Source organism: Rana temporaria, chromosome 1 (assembly GCF_905171775.1).
Source record: "Rana temporaria chromosome 1, aRanTem1.1, whole genome shotgun sequence".
Classification (NCBI taxonomy): domain Eukaryota; kingdom Metazoa; phylum Chordata; class Amphibia; order Anura; family Ranidae; genus Rana; species Rana temporaria.
The window spans coordinates 337392617-337411452 of record NC_053489.1 but is presented as its reverse complement, the minus strand read 5'-3'; the positions used below and the strand labels follow the sequence as shown (position 1 = coordinate 337411452).

The 18836-nt window shown below is 39.7% G+C and overlaps 1 protein-coding gene across 4 annotated transcripts in view; it reads right to left on the bottom strand.

Moving 5' to 3' along the window:
* Positions 1-1107: 1107 nt before the first annotated feature.
* The window catches only part of PTBP3 (polypyrimidine tract binding protein 3), a 188373-nt gene continuing 170644 nt past the window's right edge, over positions 1108-18836 (bottom strand). For all 4 annotated transcript variants that reach the window (XM_040361275.1, XM_040361260.1, XM_040361251.1 and 1 more), the window contains 6 exons: positions 18031-18170; positions 17751-17784; positions 13068-13160; positions 5726-5942; positions 3951-4028; positions 1108-3281 (listed from right to left, as the gene is read on the bottom strand). In XM_040361275.1, the coding sequence (XP_040217209.1) occupies positions 3149-3281; positions 3951-4028; positions 5726-5942; positions 13068-13160; positions 17751-17784; positions 18031-18170 (695 nt within the window). In that variant the 3' untranslated portion in view covers positions 1108-3148. The remainder of the gene's footprint in view (positions 3282-3950; positions 4029-5725; positions 5943-13067; positions 13161-17750; positions 17785-18030; positions 18171-18836) is intronic.

The window sequence follows — 18836 nt, the reverse complement described above, 5'->3', positions numbered from 1 at the left end:
GCTTTGAAAACAGTAGTTTAGGGTAATTAACATATCCATTTTAATAATTAATAAGGGTAATCAATGTATCCATTTTCATCTTTTAAACATCATAGAACAGAAGGTGGAAACATTGATTGCTTGTCTTTTTTTTTTTATCAAGCTATATACACCATTTTAGAATTACAATTTACTAACTCATACAAGAACGCAGCTAAGGCAGACTACAAGGGCCTACATTATTCACTAGTACTGGAAGATGTTCTGTGGTACCTAGACATTATTGCCTATATAGATGTAATCAGGTGTTCAAAGAGACATAGCACTAAGTTGTATTGCAATAATTCTATATGCATCCAATGATGACACAAACACACATCACCAATGGTGATGGCAGACACACCCTTCCACATAGACAATGACAACATTGTTTAAATCATTTTATTAAATTCATGTGTGTAATTGGTAATTGGTCAATAACGCCTATTTCAATTTGAAAAAAAATAATAATAATTATATATATATATATATATATATATATATATATATATTATATATAATTTTTTCTTAAATAGGTTACAAATCAACAGTTGCTTATTTTTATGCTGTCACTCAAAATAAGAAGGACAATAATTTTTGCTTATGAGAATTACCTGAGTAGGGATTTAGAGTAACACAGGCTAGCATGGTTAAAAGAACCAACAGCCCCTGAAAAGTTTTAACATTTAAACACCTTCAACATTAATATATATATATATATATATATATATATATATATATATATATATATATATATATATTTAGTAAGATGCACTACAAATTATACGTTATTTTGAGAAAACACTGTTCCATTATACTGAAGTTCCATGACATCTTGTTTATTACAAGAATACTATTAAAAAAAAAAAAAGGAAATAGTGAATTTTAATTTTATATATATATTTATATATAATTTAAACAATGAAAGGGATGAGAATCTGTATAATACCACACAATGTACTTAGACCAGCTAAGACCTCAACTCGACTTTGCTATATTACATTTTGTTACTACTGCATGTTCTTGCCAATAGCAGCAACTGACATTCAGCGCCGGTAAACAGACATTCTTGAGAATAAGATATCAAGATTTTTTTTGCATTTTGTTATGCATCAGGAGAAAAAAAAAATAAAGACTAAAGATAACCTGAGTGAGGGAACAGTTTGCAGACTATGGAACGCATACAGGAATAAAGAAGTCAGGCCAATAGCTACCATCTTTCAACAGGTACACAAACAAACCAACCATTTTTGGACCATCATACTAGACAGTAAGAAATGCTTTCACTGACATTCCAAATTCAACAATTGATATTTAAAATAAAACAATGTAATTAAATAAACATATGGGTACATTCACATGTGTTTTAAAGCCAGCTGAAAGTCTGACGGAAAAAAAACAACACACAAACAATATATGGATCAACATGTTTTCTTTTTTCCTGCAGCTGTAAGTGCACATTGAGGTGCATTTTGTGTGTAAGCACACAGTTTCTACCCAGGCCATGTACTTGCATCTATGTACACAAAGGGTGGATGACTTAAACCCGAGTACAAACAGGGTGTCTGTGTTGCCCATCTAATATGAATTGGACAATGGTTGTATCGGAATCGTTTCCTTTCCTCAATTTTTTTCTAAATCAGTACAAAAAGAAAAACAAACAAAGGCCAGAAATATTGACTCTCTCTCACACTGAATCTCAATAATATAGTTCAAACACACAGATATTTTAGCGAAATTAACATGCATTTTAGCCATGGAAAAAACACACACCAGTTTTTCTGAGGCTTACAATAGGTGGGTACATCCTTTTAAGCCTCAAAACCCAGTTTCTCAATTAAAAAGCCTAGCTTGTATACTTTCAATATATCCAGCCACCTTCTAGAAAGCATGTATACAAATTACAGATTTGCAGGCTTTGTCATTTACTCTATTCTCTATTACCGTTTTCTTATTAGCTTTCACTACTGCTAAAAAGAACAGTAACCTTGATGCACACAACAGAAAAAGCAAACATATATATTAAAAACACAAACAAAAAATAAAATCTAGAAATATAAAGGAGCAAAAACTCTCTCACCAAGCCCACAATAAAGATTGCAGAAGGTACATCAGAAATAATCTAGCCTATTTGTATAAGCACATAAGGCACATAAGTAAAATAAGTACACAGTAATTTTGATGTATAGATTTCAGTTACTATAGTGGTACAAAAAACCCTTGAGGTTTAAGTCTTTAACACATTACCAAAAATAATCTCTTAAAAATCTGCAAAAACCAAATGAGACCTGAATCATATTGTTAAGACTGTAAACGTTTCTATTTTTGATCAGAAAAAAAAATAGCTCATTGTTTAATTGTGAACATTTTCATTTTGTTCCAAAATCATTGTTTACACAACAGATCTCATCTGGCAAAAGCCATTTTGTAATTCTTAATGCTTGAATGTATTGAGTTGTATTTTCAATTTATATATAGCAAGTCTACAATTTTGCAGAAAAACTGAAAAAGTATACAACACAGACTGACAAATATTAGTGCATAATCTAAAAAATATTTAAAAAAATTAACAAAAAATTTGGTGGGTACGAAGGTATTTTTCAATTGATATACAATCAACCATCCTATAACATCAAGGACCTTCACATTTAATGCAATAAAAATTCAAATATAATTTATGATAGAGGAGCATAGGTGTCCCTTAAACACATTTAATGTTAACCTCTGTACAGATATAAATAACAAAGATTTTTTTTAAACCTTTACATTTTCACCCAAAACAATAAAAAAGACATGATTTTCGTTAAAGCAACTTGAAACCTTGATGATTGTCAGAAAAATGCTGTGTAATGTTTTGGAACAAATAGGAAATGAACGCCAGGGTGTGTTTACAAAATGAATACAACTCATAATCTGCTTATTTCACTGCTGTACAGTGGAATATTTATGCCTTGGTCATTCTGTGTTATAAACTTTTGTACGATGTGGGATATTTTTCTTTTCACGTTGGTTCAGTATAACAAATGAGGCTGAATTGGCCTTGGCATCTTCAGTCTCTGTCTGAGGGATTTAGCCAAAACTATGGTCCAGTCTTTTCAAGAAAATAAGTGGGAAAATAATGGTGCAGAAATTATATCATTGACTTTGAGAAGGAAACTCTCAGATGGTGGTTGTCTCCCAAGTCATGGTTGTGCAGTTCAATTAGAGCCAGTATAGCTTCTTCCAGTGATCCAAGTTGGATAAGGGCCATCTTTCGATCTTTCCTTCAAAAACAAAAGCAAGCACAATTGTTATACTGTTATTTTATTAAATATATGGTTTCATATACATAGGCAGCTTTAGATCCAGCTCCCCTCATTCATGTTTTTTGATAAATCTGAAGAAAAAACTGCATGCACAGAAACCATGCGTGTCTGTGGAAACTGCCACTACTGTGAACGTAGGTGTCAGGTAAAGAAGACCTCAAAAAAGCCAATTCAAATAAGGACAAGTGGTTAATTTCAGTATTTATTTCTGGCCAGCATCAGAATACAAAAATGAACATATGATCTCCATGTAGCACTTTCTTCACCTTTCAGAAGCAAAACAGAGGAAAGCTGGAGTTAATGGCTGTAAAAATGTTTGCACAAAAAATGAAAAGGATATTTTTCCTCCACACAGTGGATTTCCATTTACATTTTTTTTTTTTTTTTTTTGGCATAGCATCCAAACAAATATCAAATAACACCAGCCTACACAGCTTATTATGAGTCACTAGATGCCACTTTTTGTTATATCCACAAGAACGGGTACACTTTTGCTGTTTATATTTAAAACACTGTTTCAATTTTTTATATTCATGGAACAGGCATGCATTATAATAAATCATTAAAAGCAATTTTCCACAATTCAATAGTAATTGTGCTGCAAGTATATGGACCAAAGAAACTTACTGGAAGAATTTAAAGGCTTTTACTGAACATCCAGTGCTTGCAAATAATCTCTTAAGGTCATCATCAGAGACTGAAGGCCTTTTCCGGAAAGAAATAAAAAAAGATAGGAAAAATAAATGCGCATTCAGGTTTTACCAGGAGTAAATCACATAGAGAAGCAGCTCAACTTTAACCACCGCAAAGAAAAAAAAAGTGAAATTAAAAGGTGGAGGACGACTGTATATTCATATTGAGGACTGAATAAGGAAACAAACTTCTGCCATCTGACAGCTGAAGCACTGGATCAAGTTAAACTTTCAGATGCAATACAGTTGGATTTTTTTAATACATTTATCCTGTCTCCTTTAACAGCTGCCAAAAATCCCTTAGCCTGCAGAAATCTGTTTCTTCAATGGGTAAAAGACAGGCAGCACCAGTGGCGGCCCGTGCATTGTGGGCACACGGACGCCGCCCAGCCCCCCATGCCTGCCACCGCTTCTCTATCTACACGCCCGGCCCCTTTCAGGATGCTGGACACAGGGATTCCTATGGCAGGGGTATTTTTTGTTAAAGGGGTTGTAAAGCATCACGTTTTTTCACCTTAATGCATCCTATGCATTAAAGTGAAAAAACATCTGACGCTTACAGGCCTCCCCAGCCCCCCCCCCCGTTTACTTACCTGAGCTCTCGAAAGTCCTGCGTCATGGACACGCTGGCTTCTCGGCCTGGGCTTCTCGGCTCTTCATTGGATGATCGATAGCAGCACAGCCATTGGCTCCCGCTGCTGTCAATCAAATCAATGACGCTGAGTGCTAGGGGGCGGGTCGAGTGATAGTCAGCGGCTATAACCTCCGAATGTATCAAGGGAGCGCGCCCGTAAGCTAACCCCCTTGGGAGAACACTTCCCAGAGGGGGGTTAGCTCTTGCGGGGAGGAGCCAAGACAGCCGCTGAGGGAGCCCAGAAGATGAGGATCGGGCCACTCTGTGCAAAACGAGCTGTACAGTGGAGGTAAGTATGGTTTGTTTGTCATTTAAAAAAATAAAATAAACCTTTACAACCTTTTTAAGCACCCGATTAGAGCCAGAGGCTTTAATAGGCTTCTAAAAAAGGGTGGGCTCAGAGAGTGCGCCCCTATCCCAACCAATTGTGTGACCATAGCAAAATACATTTTTGCCATTTTTCACACTAGAGTGCCTCCCTGCCAATCAGGGGACAGGTCAGTGAGACCCGCTTCCCAAGTGGCCAAAGCACCAGGCCTTCCTATTGGATGCCTAGCGGCGCCTTGGCAGGGGGAGGAAGCATGAGGAGCAGACACCTCCGCCGCTGCTGCCTGCACTGTGGAGGAGAGTGGAGCCAGAGCAGGATCCTCTCCACAGCCCGATAATTGCAGTGCCTACCCCTTCCTCCCCACATACTATAACTTACACGAAAATAAAAAAATGTAAATAAGCTGGTCCAAAAAAAAATCAAAAAAGGTGTTCCAGACTAAGTACACTTCACACAATTTACAGGTGTGGGCTGCACTGGGTCAGCCACTCAATGTCACAATGAACCCAGAATATAGCAAAACTAGCTACATGAAGCACTTCCTTTTAAAATGCTCCCCTTTTTTAAAAAAAAATAGCCATGCACGCATTTTATTTTTTTGAGGAACAGAAAGAAAAGGAGAGAAAATGAAAATACTTCCTAAAAGATGGAAATGTCATTCATTAGTTAAAAATGTGATAATTCTGCTATAGCAATTACATAACTGCATATGACCCATTACATTATGATATCCTGTTATTGTACATACGGGATGTTAGACAGGTGCAGTGTTGCAGAGGGAGGAAAGATATTTTGGAAGTTCTTGGAGCCTGGTTTCTTGAAGCGATGCAACGGGCTGTTGGCGTAGTCCTTTGTAAGGCCTTGGTCTTCGTGCCCTTCACGAGGAAGCTGGACAGATTGATGCTTTGAGAGAGTAATTCGTAGTACCCTTCCATGAAGCCTCTGCCCATTTAGATGGCTCATGGCTGGTAAAAAATAAATAAATCATAAAATTGACTGTCGACTTTTGTTGTAATGTAAATTGACATGGGGTTAAAATGTATATTTTAATATTATAACTGTATCAGACAAATACAGTACTAAAAAGAGGCACAATGCCATCCAGAGGTTGCAGTGGCTGCTGCAAGCCAAGCTGAAAGCATTTTTTTTCTAAATGATGCCATGATTGGGAACCACTTCAGCTGGTTCCTAATCCTTAGTGGGACTGAAGGAGGCAGCGACACAGCTCGGTTTGACAGCTAGCAGACATTCACAGTACAGCTTTCGCAGTACAGGGCATTGTGTAAGAGAACATTAGTCTACAGACTGTGGGCAAGAAGGCATTAAAGAAAACGCTTTGGCAGATATGCAATTATCCCATATAACCTATTTAAGCATTATATGAAAACATCCTTAAAGGGGTTGTAAAAGGTTTTTTGTTTTTTTTCTAAAATAGGTTACTTTAACCACTTGCTTTTCTGGGCACATATACCCCCTCCTGCCCAGGTGAAATTTCAGCTACCGGCACTGCGTCGCTTTAACTGACAATTGCGCTGTCGTGCGACGTGGCTCCCAAACAAAATTGACGTCCTTTTTTCCCCACAAGTAGAGCTTTCTTTCAGTGGTATTTGATCGCCTGTGCGGTTTTTATTTTTTGCGCTATAAACAAAAAAGTGCGACAATTTTGAAAAAAAAAATACAATATTTTTTACTTGTTGCTATAATAAATAGCCCAATTAAAAAAAAAAAAATTCTCAGTTTAGGCCAGAATACATATTAGCCTAAATTGATAAAGAAGTTTGATTTTTTTTTTTTTTTTTGGAAAAGTTTTATAGCAGAGTAAAACAATTTTTTTTTTCAAAATTGTCAGTGGTCTTGTTTATAGCTCAAAAAATTAAATCCACAGGGGTGATCAAATACCACCAAAAGAAAACTCTATTTTTAAGAAAAAAAATATAGACATACACTTTTCTTATTTGGGTACTGCGTGACCAGTTAACCACTTAGTAACCGCCCTATAGACAATATACGTCTACAGGGCGGGTGGTTAACTCTAGGAGGGCGTCAATGTACGTCCTCCCAGAGTCCGTCTCCCGCGCGTCCCCTGGGACGCGCACACGGGAACATCCGTGACCGCCGGGTCCAGAGGACCCGGCCGATCACGAATCGCGGTAAACGGCCGCTGATAGCGGCCGTTTACCATGTGATCGCTCCGTCCAATGACGGAGCGATCACATGTAAACAAACCGGCGTCTTTTGATGACGCCGGTTCCTCCCTCCTCTCTCTGTACCGAGCGGTACAGTGTGAGAGGGGGGAGCGCGGGTGTCAGCAGCGCTGTGGATGGATCTGTGACTATTGCAGTCACAGATCCATCCATCCCTGCTCAGCCATCCCTGAAACCCCCTGCAATACCCCCCCTTACAATACTCTGCAATACTCTGCATACCCCCTACAATACTCTGCATACCCCCTACAATACTCTGCAATACTCTGCATACCCCCTGCAATACTCTGCAATACTCTGCATACCCCCTGCAATACTCTGCAATACTCTGCATACCCCCTACAATACTCTGCAATACTGTGCAATACACTCTGCAATACCCCCCCTACAATACTCTGCATACCCCCGGCAATACTCTGCATACCCCCCTGCGCAATACTCTGCATACACCCCCCTGCGCAATACTCTGCATACACCCCCCTGCGCAATACTCTGCATACCCCCCCTGCGCAATACTCTGCATACCCCCCTGCGCAATACTCTGCATACCCCCCCCTGCGCAATACTCTGCATACCCCCCCTACGAAATACTCTGCATACCCCCCACCTGCGAAATACTCTGCATACCCCCCACCTGCGAAATACTCTGCATACCCCCCCTGCGCAATACTCTGCATACCCCCCTGCGAAATAATCTGCATACCACCCCCCTGCGCAATACTCTGCATACCACCCCCTGCGCAATACTCTGCATACCACCCCCTGCGCAATACTCTGCATACCACCCCCTGCGCAATACTCTGCATACCACCCCCTGCGCAATACTCTGCATACCACCCCCTGCGCAATACTCTGCATACCACCCCCTGCGCAATACTCTGCATACCACCCCCTGCGCAATACTCTGCATACCCCCCTGCGCAATACTCTGCATACCCCCCTGCGCAATACTCTGCATACCCCCCTGCGCAATACTCTGCATTGCTCCCCGGCAATACTCTGCATTGCTCCCCGGCAATACTCTGCATTGCTCCCCGGCAATACTCTGCATTGCTCCCCGGCAATACTCTGCATTGCTCCCCGGCAATACTCTGCATTGCTCCCCGGCAATACTCTGCAATACCCCTGCACAATTACTCTGCGCAATTACTCTGCAATACCCCCGCACCAATACTCTGCAATACCCCCGCACCAATACTCTGCAATACCCCCGCACCAATACTCTGCAATACCCCCGCACCAATACTCTGCAATACCCCCGCACCAATACTCTGCAATACCCCCGCACCAATACTCTGCAATACCCCCGCACCAATACTCTGCAATACCCCCGCACCAATACTCTGCAATACCCCCGCACCAATACTCTGCAATACCCCAACACCAATACTCTGCAATACCCCAACACCAATACTCTGCAATACCCCCGCACCAATACTCTGCAATACCCCCGCACCAATACTCTGCAATACCCCCGCACCAATACTCTGCAATACCCCCGCACCAATACTCTGCAATACCCCCGCACCAATACTCTGCAATACCCCCGCACCAATACTCTGCAATACCCCCGCACCAATACTCGGCAATACCCCCGCACCAATACTCGGCAATACCCCAACACCAATACTCTGCAATACCCCAACACCAATACTCTGCAATACCCCAACACCAATACTCTGCAATACCCCAACACCAATACTCTGCAATACCCCAACACCAATACTCTGCAATACCCCAACACCAATACTCTGCAATACCCCAACACCAATACTCTGCAATACCCCAACACCAATACTCTGCAATACCCCGGCTAATACTCTGCAGTACCCAGAAAATACTCTGGGGAAAAAAATGCGTTTTAACCACTTCCCGCCCGCCGGCCGTCATGACGTCCTTGACTTTGTGCAGGGATATCTAAATGATGCCTGCAGCTACAGACATCATTCAGATATCATTTTTTTCAGCCGGCGATTCCCTACACCGTAAGAACAATCATGTCGGCTGTTCCGCCTCTTGATCGTTCTTACGGGAGGCGAAAGGGGACGTCTCCCCTCCCTTCTCCCTCTGGTGCCTCTTCTGACTCACCGCTACGATCGAAACCAGGATCGTTTTATTTTTTTTAATTTTTTTTCAGGCTTCCCAGCCTAGAGGTGAGATGTGGGGTCTTATTGACCCCACATCTCACTGTAAAGAGGACCTGTCATGCTATATTCCTATTACAAGGGATGCTTACATTCCTTGTAATAGGAATAAAAGTGATCAAAACATTTATTTTTGGGGAAAAACGTATCAAACTAAAATAAATAAAGTGAAATGAACAATAAAAATATTTTTTTTTTTTAAAGCGCCCCTGTTCCTGCGTGCTCGTATACAGAAGCGACCGCACACGTAAGTCCCGCCCACATATGAAAACGGTGTTCAAACCACACATGTGAGGTATCGCTGCGAACGTTGGAGCAAGAGCAATACTTTTGGCCCTAGAGCTCTTCTCCAACTAAAAAGATGTAACCAGTAAAAATATTTAAAGCGTCGCCTATGGGGATTTTTAAGTAGCGAAGTTTGGCGCCATTCCACAAGCGTGTGCAATATTGAAGGGTGACATGTTGGGTATCTATTGACTCGGCGTAACTTCATCTTTCATATTATGCAAAAACATTGGGCTAACTTTAATGTTTTTTTTTTTTTAAAAGCACAAAACCGTTTTATTTCCAAAAAAACGCATTCGAACAATTGCTGCGAAAATAACGTGCGCGATAAAAAGTTGCAACGACCGCCATTGTATTCTCTAGGGTTTTTGCTAAAAAAGCATATATAATGTTTTGGGGTTCTATGCAATTTTCTAGCAAATAAATGATGATTTTTCCATGTAGGAGAGAAATGTCAGAATTGGTCTCGGTGCTCCAGAACGCCTGATGGTGCTCCCTGCATGTCGGGCCTCTGTATGTGGCCACCCTGTGTAAAAGTCTCACACATTTGGTATCGGCATACTCGGGAGGAATAGCAGAATGTGTTTTGGGGTGTAATTAGTGTTATGCATATGCTGTGTGTGAGAAATAACCGGCGAATATGAACATTTTGTGAAAAAAAATCAAAAAAAAAAAATCTTGATTTTGCAAAGAATTGTGGGAAAAAATTACAACTTCTAAAAACTCACCATGCCTCTTTCTAAATACCTTGGAATGTCTTCTTTCCAAAAAGGGGTCATTTGGGGGGTATTTGTACTTTTCTGGCATGTTAGGGTCTCAAGAAATGAGAGAGGCTGTCAGTACATCGGGTGTGATCAAATTGATCAATTTTCAGTAATTGGTACCATAGCTTGTAGACCCTATAACTTTCACCCAGACTAAATAATATCCCAATTTTTTTTTTTTTTTTTTACCAAAGATATGTAGCAGTATACATTTTAGGCCAAATTTATGAAGAAAAATTAATTTTTTGCAAAATTTTATAATAGAAATGAAAAAAAAATCATTTTTTTACAAAATTTTCATTCTTTTTTCATTATTAGCGGAAAAAATAAAAACCGCAGAGGTGATCAAATACCACCAAAAGAAAGCTCTATTTGTGGGAAAAAAAGGACAAAAATTTCATTTGGTTACAGTGTTGTATGACTGAGTTATTGTCATTCAAAATGTGAGAGCACCGAAAGCTGAAAATTGGTCTGGTTATTAAGGGTGTTTAAGTGCCCAGTTGTCAAGTGGTTAAAGTAACGCAGTGCCATATTGCAAAAAATGGCCTGGTCATGAAGTGAGGTAAATCTTCCAGAGCTACAGTGGTTAATTACCATCCTGGCTACATTGGCTGCATCAGAGAGTGGATTCCCCTTTACAATATAATCAAGGTGCTTAAGAGGGCAGTCCTTGATTGAACTTTTTTTTTTTAAATGTAGAAAATGATGTCCACATCCTAGCAGTGTCTGGCAGGCATTTCTTGATTGGAATACTAGTTGAGAAAAAATAAATAAAAATGTTGCCAGGTAAGCCACCCATGCCTTTTGAGAGGGCAGAGCTTTGGTACTTCCAGCTAGTGTCATAGCACTATTACATTTTATTTTTAATTAACCACTTGCGTCCCAAGGCCTCCTGGGTCACAGAGAATGGTTTTCATTTTTGCATTCTTGGTTACACACATTATACCATTTGTTTGTAGTCTACCCCAATGTATTATACCAGATTTTTCTTTCTAGGAAAACTTAGGCATTATTTGGTAACAGATTTAGATACATATTTATATTTCCTTGAATTCTATTCTATAAATAGTACAAAAATCTGAAAAAATACACTTGCCTGTAATTTTTCCCAATGCAAGTTTTACATGATTTGCGCACCTCCCCATATTTACAATACAAAACCTAATGCTCATATGCCCACTGTAATCAGTTTTGGCTGTGGACAAAGGTCACTATGGGAACCATGGTCAGTCTGTGGCTACACAGCCCCAAACACAAGAATCTGCTATGCCCATTTTTTGGCTTTCAACACATCAACTTCAGAGACATGCTTACTTGCTGCCCAATATATTGACCCAACTTTCAAATGCCATTTTACCAAGATAATCAATGTTATTCACTTAACCTGTCAAGTGGTCTTAACGCTATGGCTGATTGGTGTGTGAGTAATATATATATATATATATATATATATATATATATATATATATATATATATATATATATATATATTTTAATTAAAATACACACTAGGGGGACTGTATCATAACGGGAAACGCTGTGCATGGCAATTGGCTTCCATCTTAAATGAACAAGTTGAAGGTGATAGGTTGGCCAGTAGGAACAGTATATTTACTATTTATACATGTTTTTTCTTCATGGGGGGTCTGAATCTGGACAATGGTGACCTGATCAAGGCACCCTCTACAGCTGTGCAGCAACAGATCACTTCTAACAGTAATAAACTATTGGCTGAACTTAGCTAGCAATAGATCACTATAGTAGCGAGCTGCAAGCTCTGGACTAGGTGAAGTGCTGTCATGTTACTCATATCATCACATCATTTACAGTGTAAGCACAATGTAGAAAGATTGTGTTTATAGTGATCCACCATAGGTGCCGCTTTGCAGCCATGTGTAGCAAAGCTGAAAGGTTTTTGTTCATTTCAGATCCTGGGCTAATCTCTGGGTTGCAGATGTTCACTGGTTTCAGTGCTAGTGTCGGTGTTCTATTGATATGTGCCCTCTGTCGAAAAGTGCCCATGCATGCGCAGGAAGGAGCCACACTCCAGCTGATTTCCCGATCAGCTGGAGTGACGTGAGCATGGTGCATGTGCACATCACAAGAGGCATTTTTTGACGGGAGAGGGAATTTCACGGATACAATTAAAAGCTTATTCACAGAGCGGAGGGGGACACTGTAGTTGTTACATTATGCCTTGCTGTTGCAGGGCGGCTTGTGGCTGTGTTGAAGGACGGGGTTTGTCTGTGTTGCAACCCGCCCTTAGACACAGGAACAGGCGCTGATCAAGACCCTAAAGACGCCGTGCAACACTGACAAAAGGCGACCTTGAGCAGACCGAAACCCCGCCCCGCAACAGCAAGGCACAATATGAGAACTATAGTGTCCCTCCGCTCTGTGAATAGCTTTAATAGTGTACATGACATTCTCTTTCCCGTCAAAAAATGCCTCCACTGATGCGTGGGCACTTTTCAATGGAACACCAGCAGGAGCCGCAGAGTCTGGTTGCTATTTTAACATGGCACTGAAATTGGGATACACAGCAACTGCCCTTACGCGGTTTTAAAGGGTGCCCAAAACTCTAGTGAAAGAATCACGCTAAATGCTTTACAAATTGCGAACGCAAATGACAAAGCATGAAGTGGAAAAATGACTTGTACAAAACTATATAAAATTCTTGACTGCATATTTACCCAGTTGTGCTTGGTTTGAATCTGCCATTTGCACCAATGCATTTTCCTTTTTGTTAAATAGTATTTTCACACGGTGGACATCTCCATAGACCCCTAAAAAAAAAAAAAAAAGAGATGTAAACCGCTTATCAATAAAAAAAAAAAGTTTATATGTTTAGCATTGGTTATAGAAACAGTACACTGCCTATGTCCAAAATATAAAGTGTTTTAGACATTTCACTTTTACATTGCACTTGGTACCAATTTAAGTTTACAGCATTATGTACACAATTTTAAATATACTCTGTGTAAGGAAGCTTAAAAATTGCACTGACTCTGGTTTCCTTCCCTTTTTCACATTTACGACAGGAGAATTAAAAAAAGTTGTAATGGTTTACATAAATGTTCACCCCAAGTTAAAGTGATAACCCTAACCAATTTTCAGCTTACACCGCTGTCACACTTTGAATGACAATTGCGCGGCCATGCAACACTGTACCCAAATAAAATCATAATTTTTTATTATTTTTTTTAACACAAAGAGCTTTCTTCTAGTGCTTTGTTTTTTTTCTTTACTAAATGAAAAAAATAATAATAATAATAATAATAATAATAATAATAATAATAATAATCTTTCTTCATTGATTTAGACCAAAATGTATACTATGGTATATACAGTGGATATACAAAGTCTACACACCACTGTCAGGTTTCTGTGATGTAAAAAAGAGACAAAGATAAATTATTTCAGAACTTTTCCCACCTTTAATGTGACCTATAAACTCTATAAACTGTACAACTCAGGTGAACAACAAACTGAAATCTTTTAGGTGGAGGGAAGTAAAAATAAAAAAAATAAAAAATATTGCAGTTGCATAAGTGTGCACACCCTTAAACTAATACTTTTTTGAAGCACCTTTTGATTTTATTACAGCACTCAGACTTTTTGGGTATGAGTATCAGCATGGCACATCTTGTAATATTTGCCCACTCTTCTTTGCAAAAACACTCCAACTCTGTCAGATTGCTAGTGCATCTCCTGTGCACAGTCCTCATCAAATCACCCCACAGATTTTCAATCTACCTAATTAAGGTCTGGGCTCTGGCTGGGCCATTCCAAAACTTTAATCTTCTTCTGGGGAAGCTGTGATGCAATTGCCTATATGTCTCAGTCTAATTCTCCCTGCTTGCCCTGTGTGATTCTGTCCTCGGCTAACAGGTTATTGACGTGCTAATGTCCCCTCACTATTTCTAAAGGTTAATTGATCTATTGTGTTGTGTGAAGGAGATCTGTGTTTAAGTGGCTTGTGTTAATTATTCTGATTGCTCCAGTGTGGTAATTATCTCTCTATATGCGGGGTCGAGCAGTCTAGTTAATGTATTTAGTACAACTAGTAATCAGCGTCCTTGATGTCATTGTTTAAAGAAAATGTGTTTTCAGCATCGGCTCCGTCGTGTCTGCCTAATCATCTGTATGGAAGCCCCAGCGTGAGGGGGGCGGAGATTTGTCATTGTAACAGTTTTGGAAATGACATATAAGCTGTGTGATATAACATTAAAGTCTGTCTTGTTCTAGCAGTAAGCCTGGACTAATGTGTGGCTTAATGGGCGATCTCAGGAATATTCCTCCTAGTGGAATATTGGGTGATGTTCTTATGGAAGAAGGGAATCTTTGACGGGGATATCATACCGATACCGTCACAGAAGCCATTCCTTTGGTGATTTAGATGTATACTTTGGGTCCTTGTCATGCTGTAAGATGAAGTTGCTCTTCATGTTTAGCTTTCTTGCAGAAGCCTGAAGGTTTTGTGCAAATATTGAGTGGTATTTGGAACTGTACATAATTCCCTCTACCTGGACTAAGGCCCCTGTTCCACCTGAAGAAAAGCGGCCCCAAAGCATGATGCTGCCACCACCATGCTTTACTGTGGGTATGGCGTTCCTTTGGCGATGTGCAGTGTTTTTGTGCCAAACATATCTTTTGGAATATTGGCCAAAAAGTTCAACCTTGGTTTCATCATCAGACCAGAACACATTTTCCCACATGCTTTTGGGAGACTTTAGATGTGTTTTTGCACATCTTCGTAAGAAAAGGCTTCAGTCTTGCCACTCCATCCCATGGTCCCGACATATGAAGAATACAGGAGTTTGTTGTCACATTTTACTTTGACAATTCTATTTGTTGTTGTCTATCATATTATATCATAACTGCAAGCGCTGTTAAATTGTTTGCTTGATTTTTGAGATTTTAGCACTTTGTGGACATCAGCTGCATATAAAGCTGCAACTAATGATTATTTTCATAATCGATTAGATGGGCAATTATTGTTTCGATTAATTGATTAATCACCTTTGTGGCGATTTGCATTTAAAACATTTTTTGGACCAATTTGTTGTTGGGCAGATTAAAAAACGCAAAATTGCCACAAAAACGCATTACATGCTTTTCTGCAGCTTCTCCATTGAAGTATATTGAACTTAAAAAAACAAAATGGAACCGTTTTTCATTAAAACAAGTCCTTGCCCTTTACAAATATGCAGCGGCTGAAATAAGCATGGATGTGGACGTGTCCCATAAGAAACCATGTAAATGAACTGTACTGTGTTTCTGCAAAAAGCACCAAAAAACACAGATGTGTGACCATATGTGTGCATAAGGGTGTGCATCCCAAAGCTCAAACACACATGTATGTAAATATATACAGGGCAGATGTTGGTGTCAGAGCAGTGGAGGTGTCAGTAGGGCAGAGATTGGTGTCAGTAGTTTATTTGTATTATTTTTTTAATATTACTTTTTTACAATTAATGTCTTTTTTTTTTTTACAATCTTTATTTTTACAATTTTTTTGAGCCCCATTGGGGGGATTTGGTGAAAAATCAGGGGTCTAAATAGACCCCTGATCTCTCACTTTAGATACAGAGAAAGATGATTAAGGACAGAGATTCTCCAGTCCCTTTCTTTGCAGCCAAGCAGCAGGGGGAATCTCTGCACAGCACAAATTTTATAATCGATTAGTTGGCTCGGCCCTAATTACATATACAGTGCCTTGCAAAAGTATTCACCCCCTTGGCCTTTTACCTATTTTGTTACATTACAGCCTTTAGTTCAATGTTTTTTTTAATCTGAATTATATGTGATGGATCAGAACACAATAGTCTAAGTTGGTGAAGTAAAATTAGATAATTGGCATGTGCGTATGTATTCACCCCCTTTGTTATGAAGCCCATAAAAAGCTATGGTACAACCAATTGCCTTCAGAAGTCACATAACTAATGAGATGATCCTAACCAAATGGAAAGAACATGGCACAACAGCAAACCTGCCAAGAGACGGTCACACACCAAAACTCACAGACCGGGCAAAGAGGACATTAATCAGAGAGACGGAATGGGTTTTTTCGGCAGAGTGGCTAGAAGAAAGCCATTACTTTCAGCAAAAGACAAAATGACACGTTTTGGGTTTGCGAAACGCATGTGGAAAATCCCAAAAGGTATGGCAAATGGTGCTCTGGTCTGACGAGACTAAAATTTTACTTTTTGGCCATCAAATAAAAACGCTATGTCTGGCAAAAACCCAACACATTACATCACCCAAAGAACACCATCCCCACAGTGAATCAGGGTGGTGGCAGCACCATGCTGTGGGGATATTTTTTAGCAGTCGGGACTGGGAAACTGGTCAGAGTTGAGGGAAAGATGGATGGTACTAAATACATGGATATTCTTGAGCAAAACCTGTACCACTCTGTGTGCGATTTGAGGCTAGGATGGAGGTTCACCTTCCAGCAGGACAATGACCCCAAACACACTGCTAAAGCAATACTTTTAAAAAGGCACCTAGTGAATTATGTACTTGAATTAGCGCCGGTGCTCAGCCCAACAAGTCCTTAGAGGCAGGAACAAGCTGGGTCAATGTTATTGGTTTTGGGCCTCTGCAGCTAACTTAGACTGGAGTCTGTAAAGCCCCCTATGCAGAACCCAGTGTCCAAAGGTCACTTGCAGGCTATCTCCACAAGGTCTAATCAAGCGGGGTGCAGATAAGGCACTCCAAACACCAGGCTAAAAGGCAGCCATGCCGGATAGCTGTCAGCAGTGAGTCCAGCTTTAGCTGCAGTGTGGGAAAAGTCTTGGTTCAAGAGTAAGAAAGAAAATGATGCTAGCAAAATAGGGTTAGTCTTTTACACAGTAGGGTTAAAGAACTGCAGGGCCCGATTCTGCCCTCGATTCCAAATGGGGCTTAAAGGTTCCAAACAAACTTTTTAAATTCTGTTAAGCATTTAGTATACAGGCAGTCCCCGGGTTACAAACAAGATAAGGACCCTAGGTTTGTTCTCAAGTTGAATATGTTTGTAAGTCGGAATATGTACATTTTTTTTTTAAGTGAAAATTAAGCTTTTTGGATAGCTGTGCTCCTGTTCAGAAGATTTCACCTCACTTTCTGTCCCAATGACAACTGGATTTTAAAAATTTTGGATTGTTAGGGAAACATGGACGGGTGGTAAAGCATCAGTGGAGACACAATTTTCCCCATAATAACTCTTACAGGAGTGAATTTCCCTTTCTACGGGTAGATTTCATGTCACTTCCTGTTGTCTCCCTCCATTTGTAAGTTGGATGTTTGTAAGTAGGGGACCGCCTTTATAGGACTTGGTCTGACATTTGCATGCATAGCTACGGCAAAAACAATCAAGTCAATTTACTTACCAAACAAGATGAAGAGTGCATGAGGTGTAATAAGCTGTGGAAATATTTGCACAAAAATTAAAAGAACATGAAAATATAGAAACATGCAATATCAATAGCCAAAGTAATAAACCATATTAGAGGTAAACAAAATATAAATACATAGCATCATATAAATTAATATTTGCATGAAAAATCATTTCATCTATAGTTGGAAACAAACATATGCAGAGAGCACAAAGGTTGTGTATATATATATATATATATATATATATATATATATATATAAATGAATACTTACATCGGGATTTAGATTGCTGATTAAGAGAACAGAATGACCAGGAATGGCAGTCATCCCTGGATATGCCATACGACCAGTGATTGCTGAAGTGGTAAGAGCAAGAGGGCCAAGAGCCCCATGTACACCCGAAACGGAAAGACCTGCAGAACAAAGCAGAAAAATCAAAGGCTTGTCTGTAATGTCAGTTAAATGCAAAGGCATGACATCAATATGCTTTCTTGGGTAAGTACCTAAACGCTAAATCAATCCCATTAACGAGTGAGTGAGAAACTTGTATAGCGCAACACATGCGAACTGAATCGCCTCAGGGCGCTTGGTATCCATTTCCTACTATATTTTGCCTTTAGAATAGTTGATTTTTGAGTTTTTTTCTGAAGGCCTGGTGATTCACTTCCGTTCAGATGCTGGTTGGTAAAGCGTTCCACAGTCTACGTCCTTGGACTGCAAATCTTCGTTCTCCTTTGGACTTGTATTTGGCCTTGGGTATCTGGAGTAGATTTTGGTTAGTAGAACGGATAACGCGATTGGGGTTGTGACATTAAAATTGTTCACATAGATATTGGGGCACACTTCCTTGTACACATTTGTGCGTCAGGCAGAGTGCCTTAAAACGTAATTCCGTCTTTTACGGGCAACCAATGAAGAGATCTAAGGGAGGGGGAGATTGATTCCCAGGGTTTTTTACCTGTTACAAGTCGTGCCGCCGTATTCTGGACGACTTGTAGATGAGCAATTTGGTACTTTGGTAGTCCGAGGTAAAGGGCGTTTGCATAGTCTAGTCTGGAGTTGATTACCGTTCCCACCAC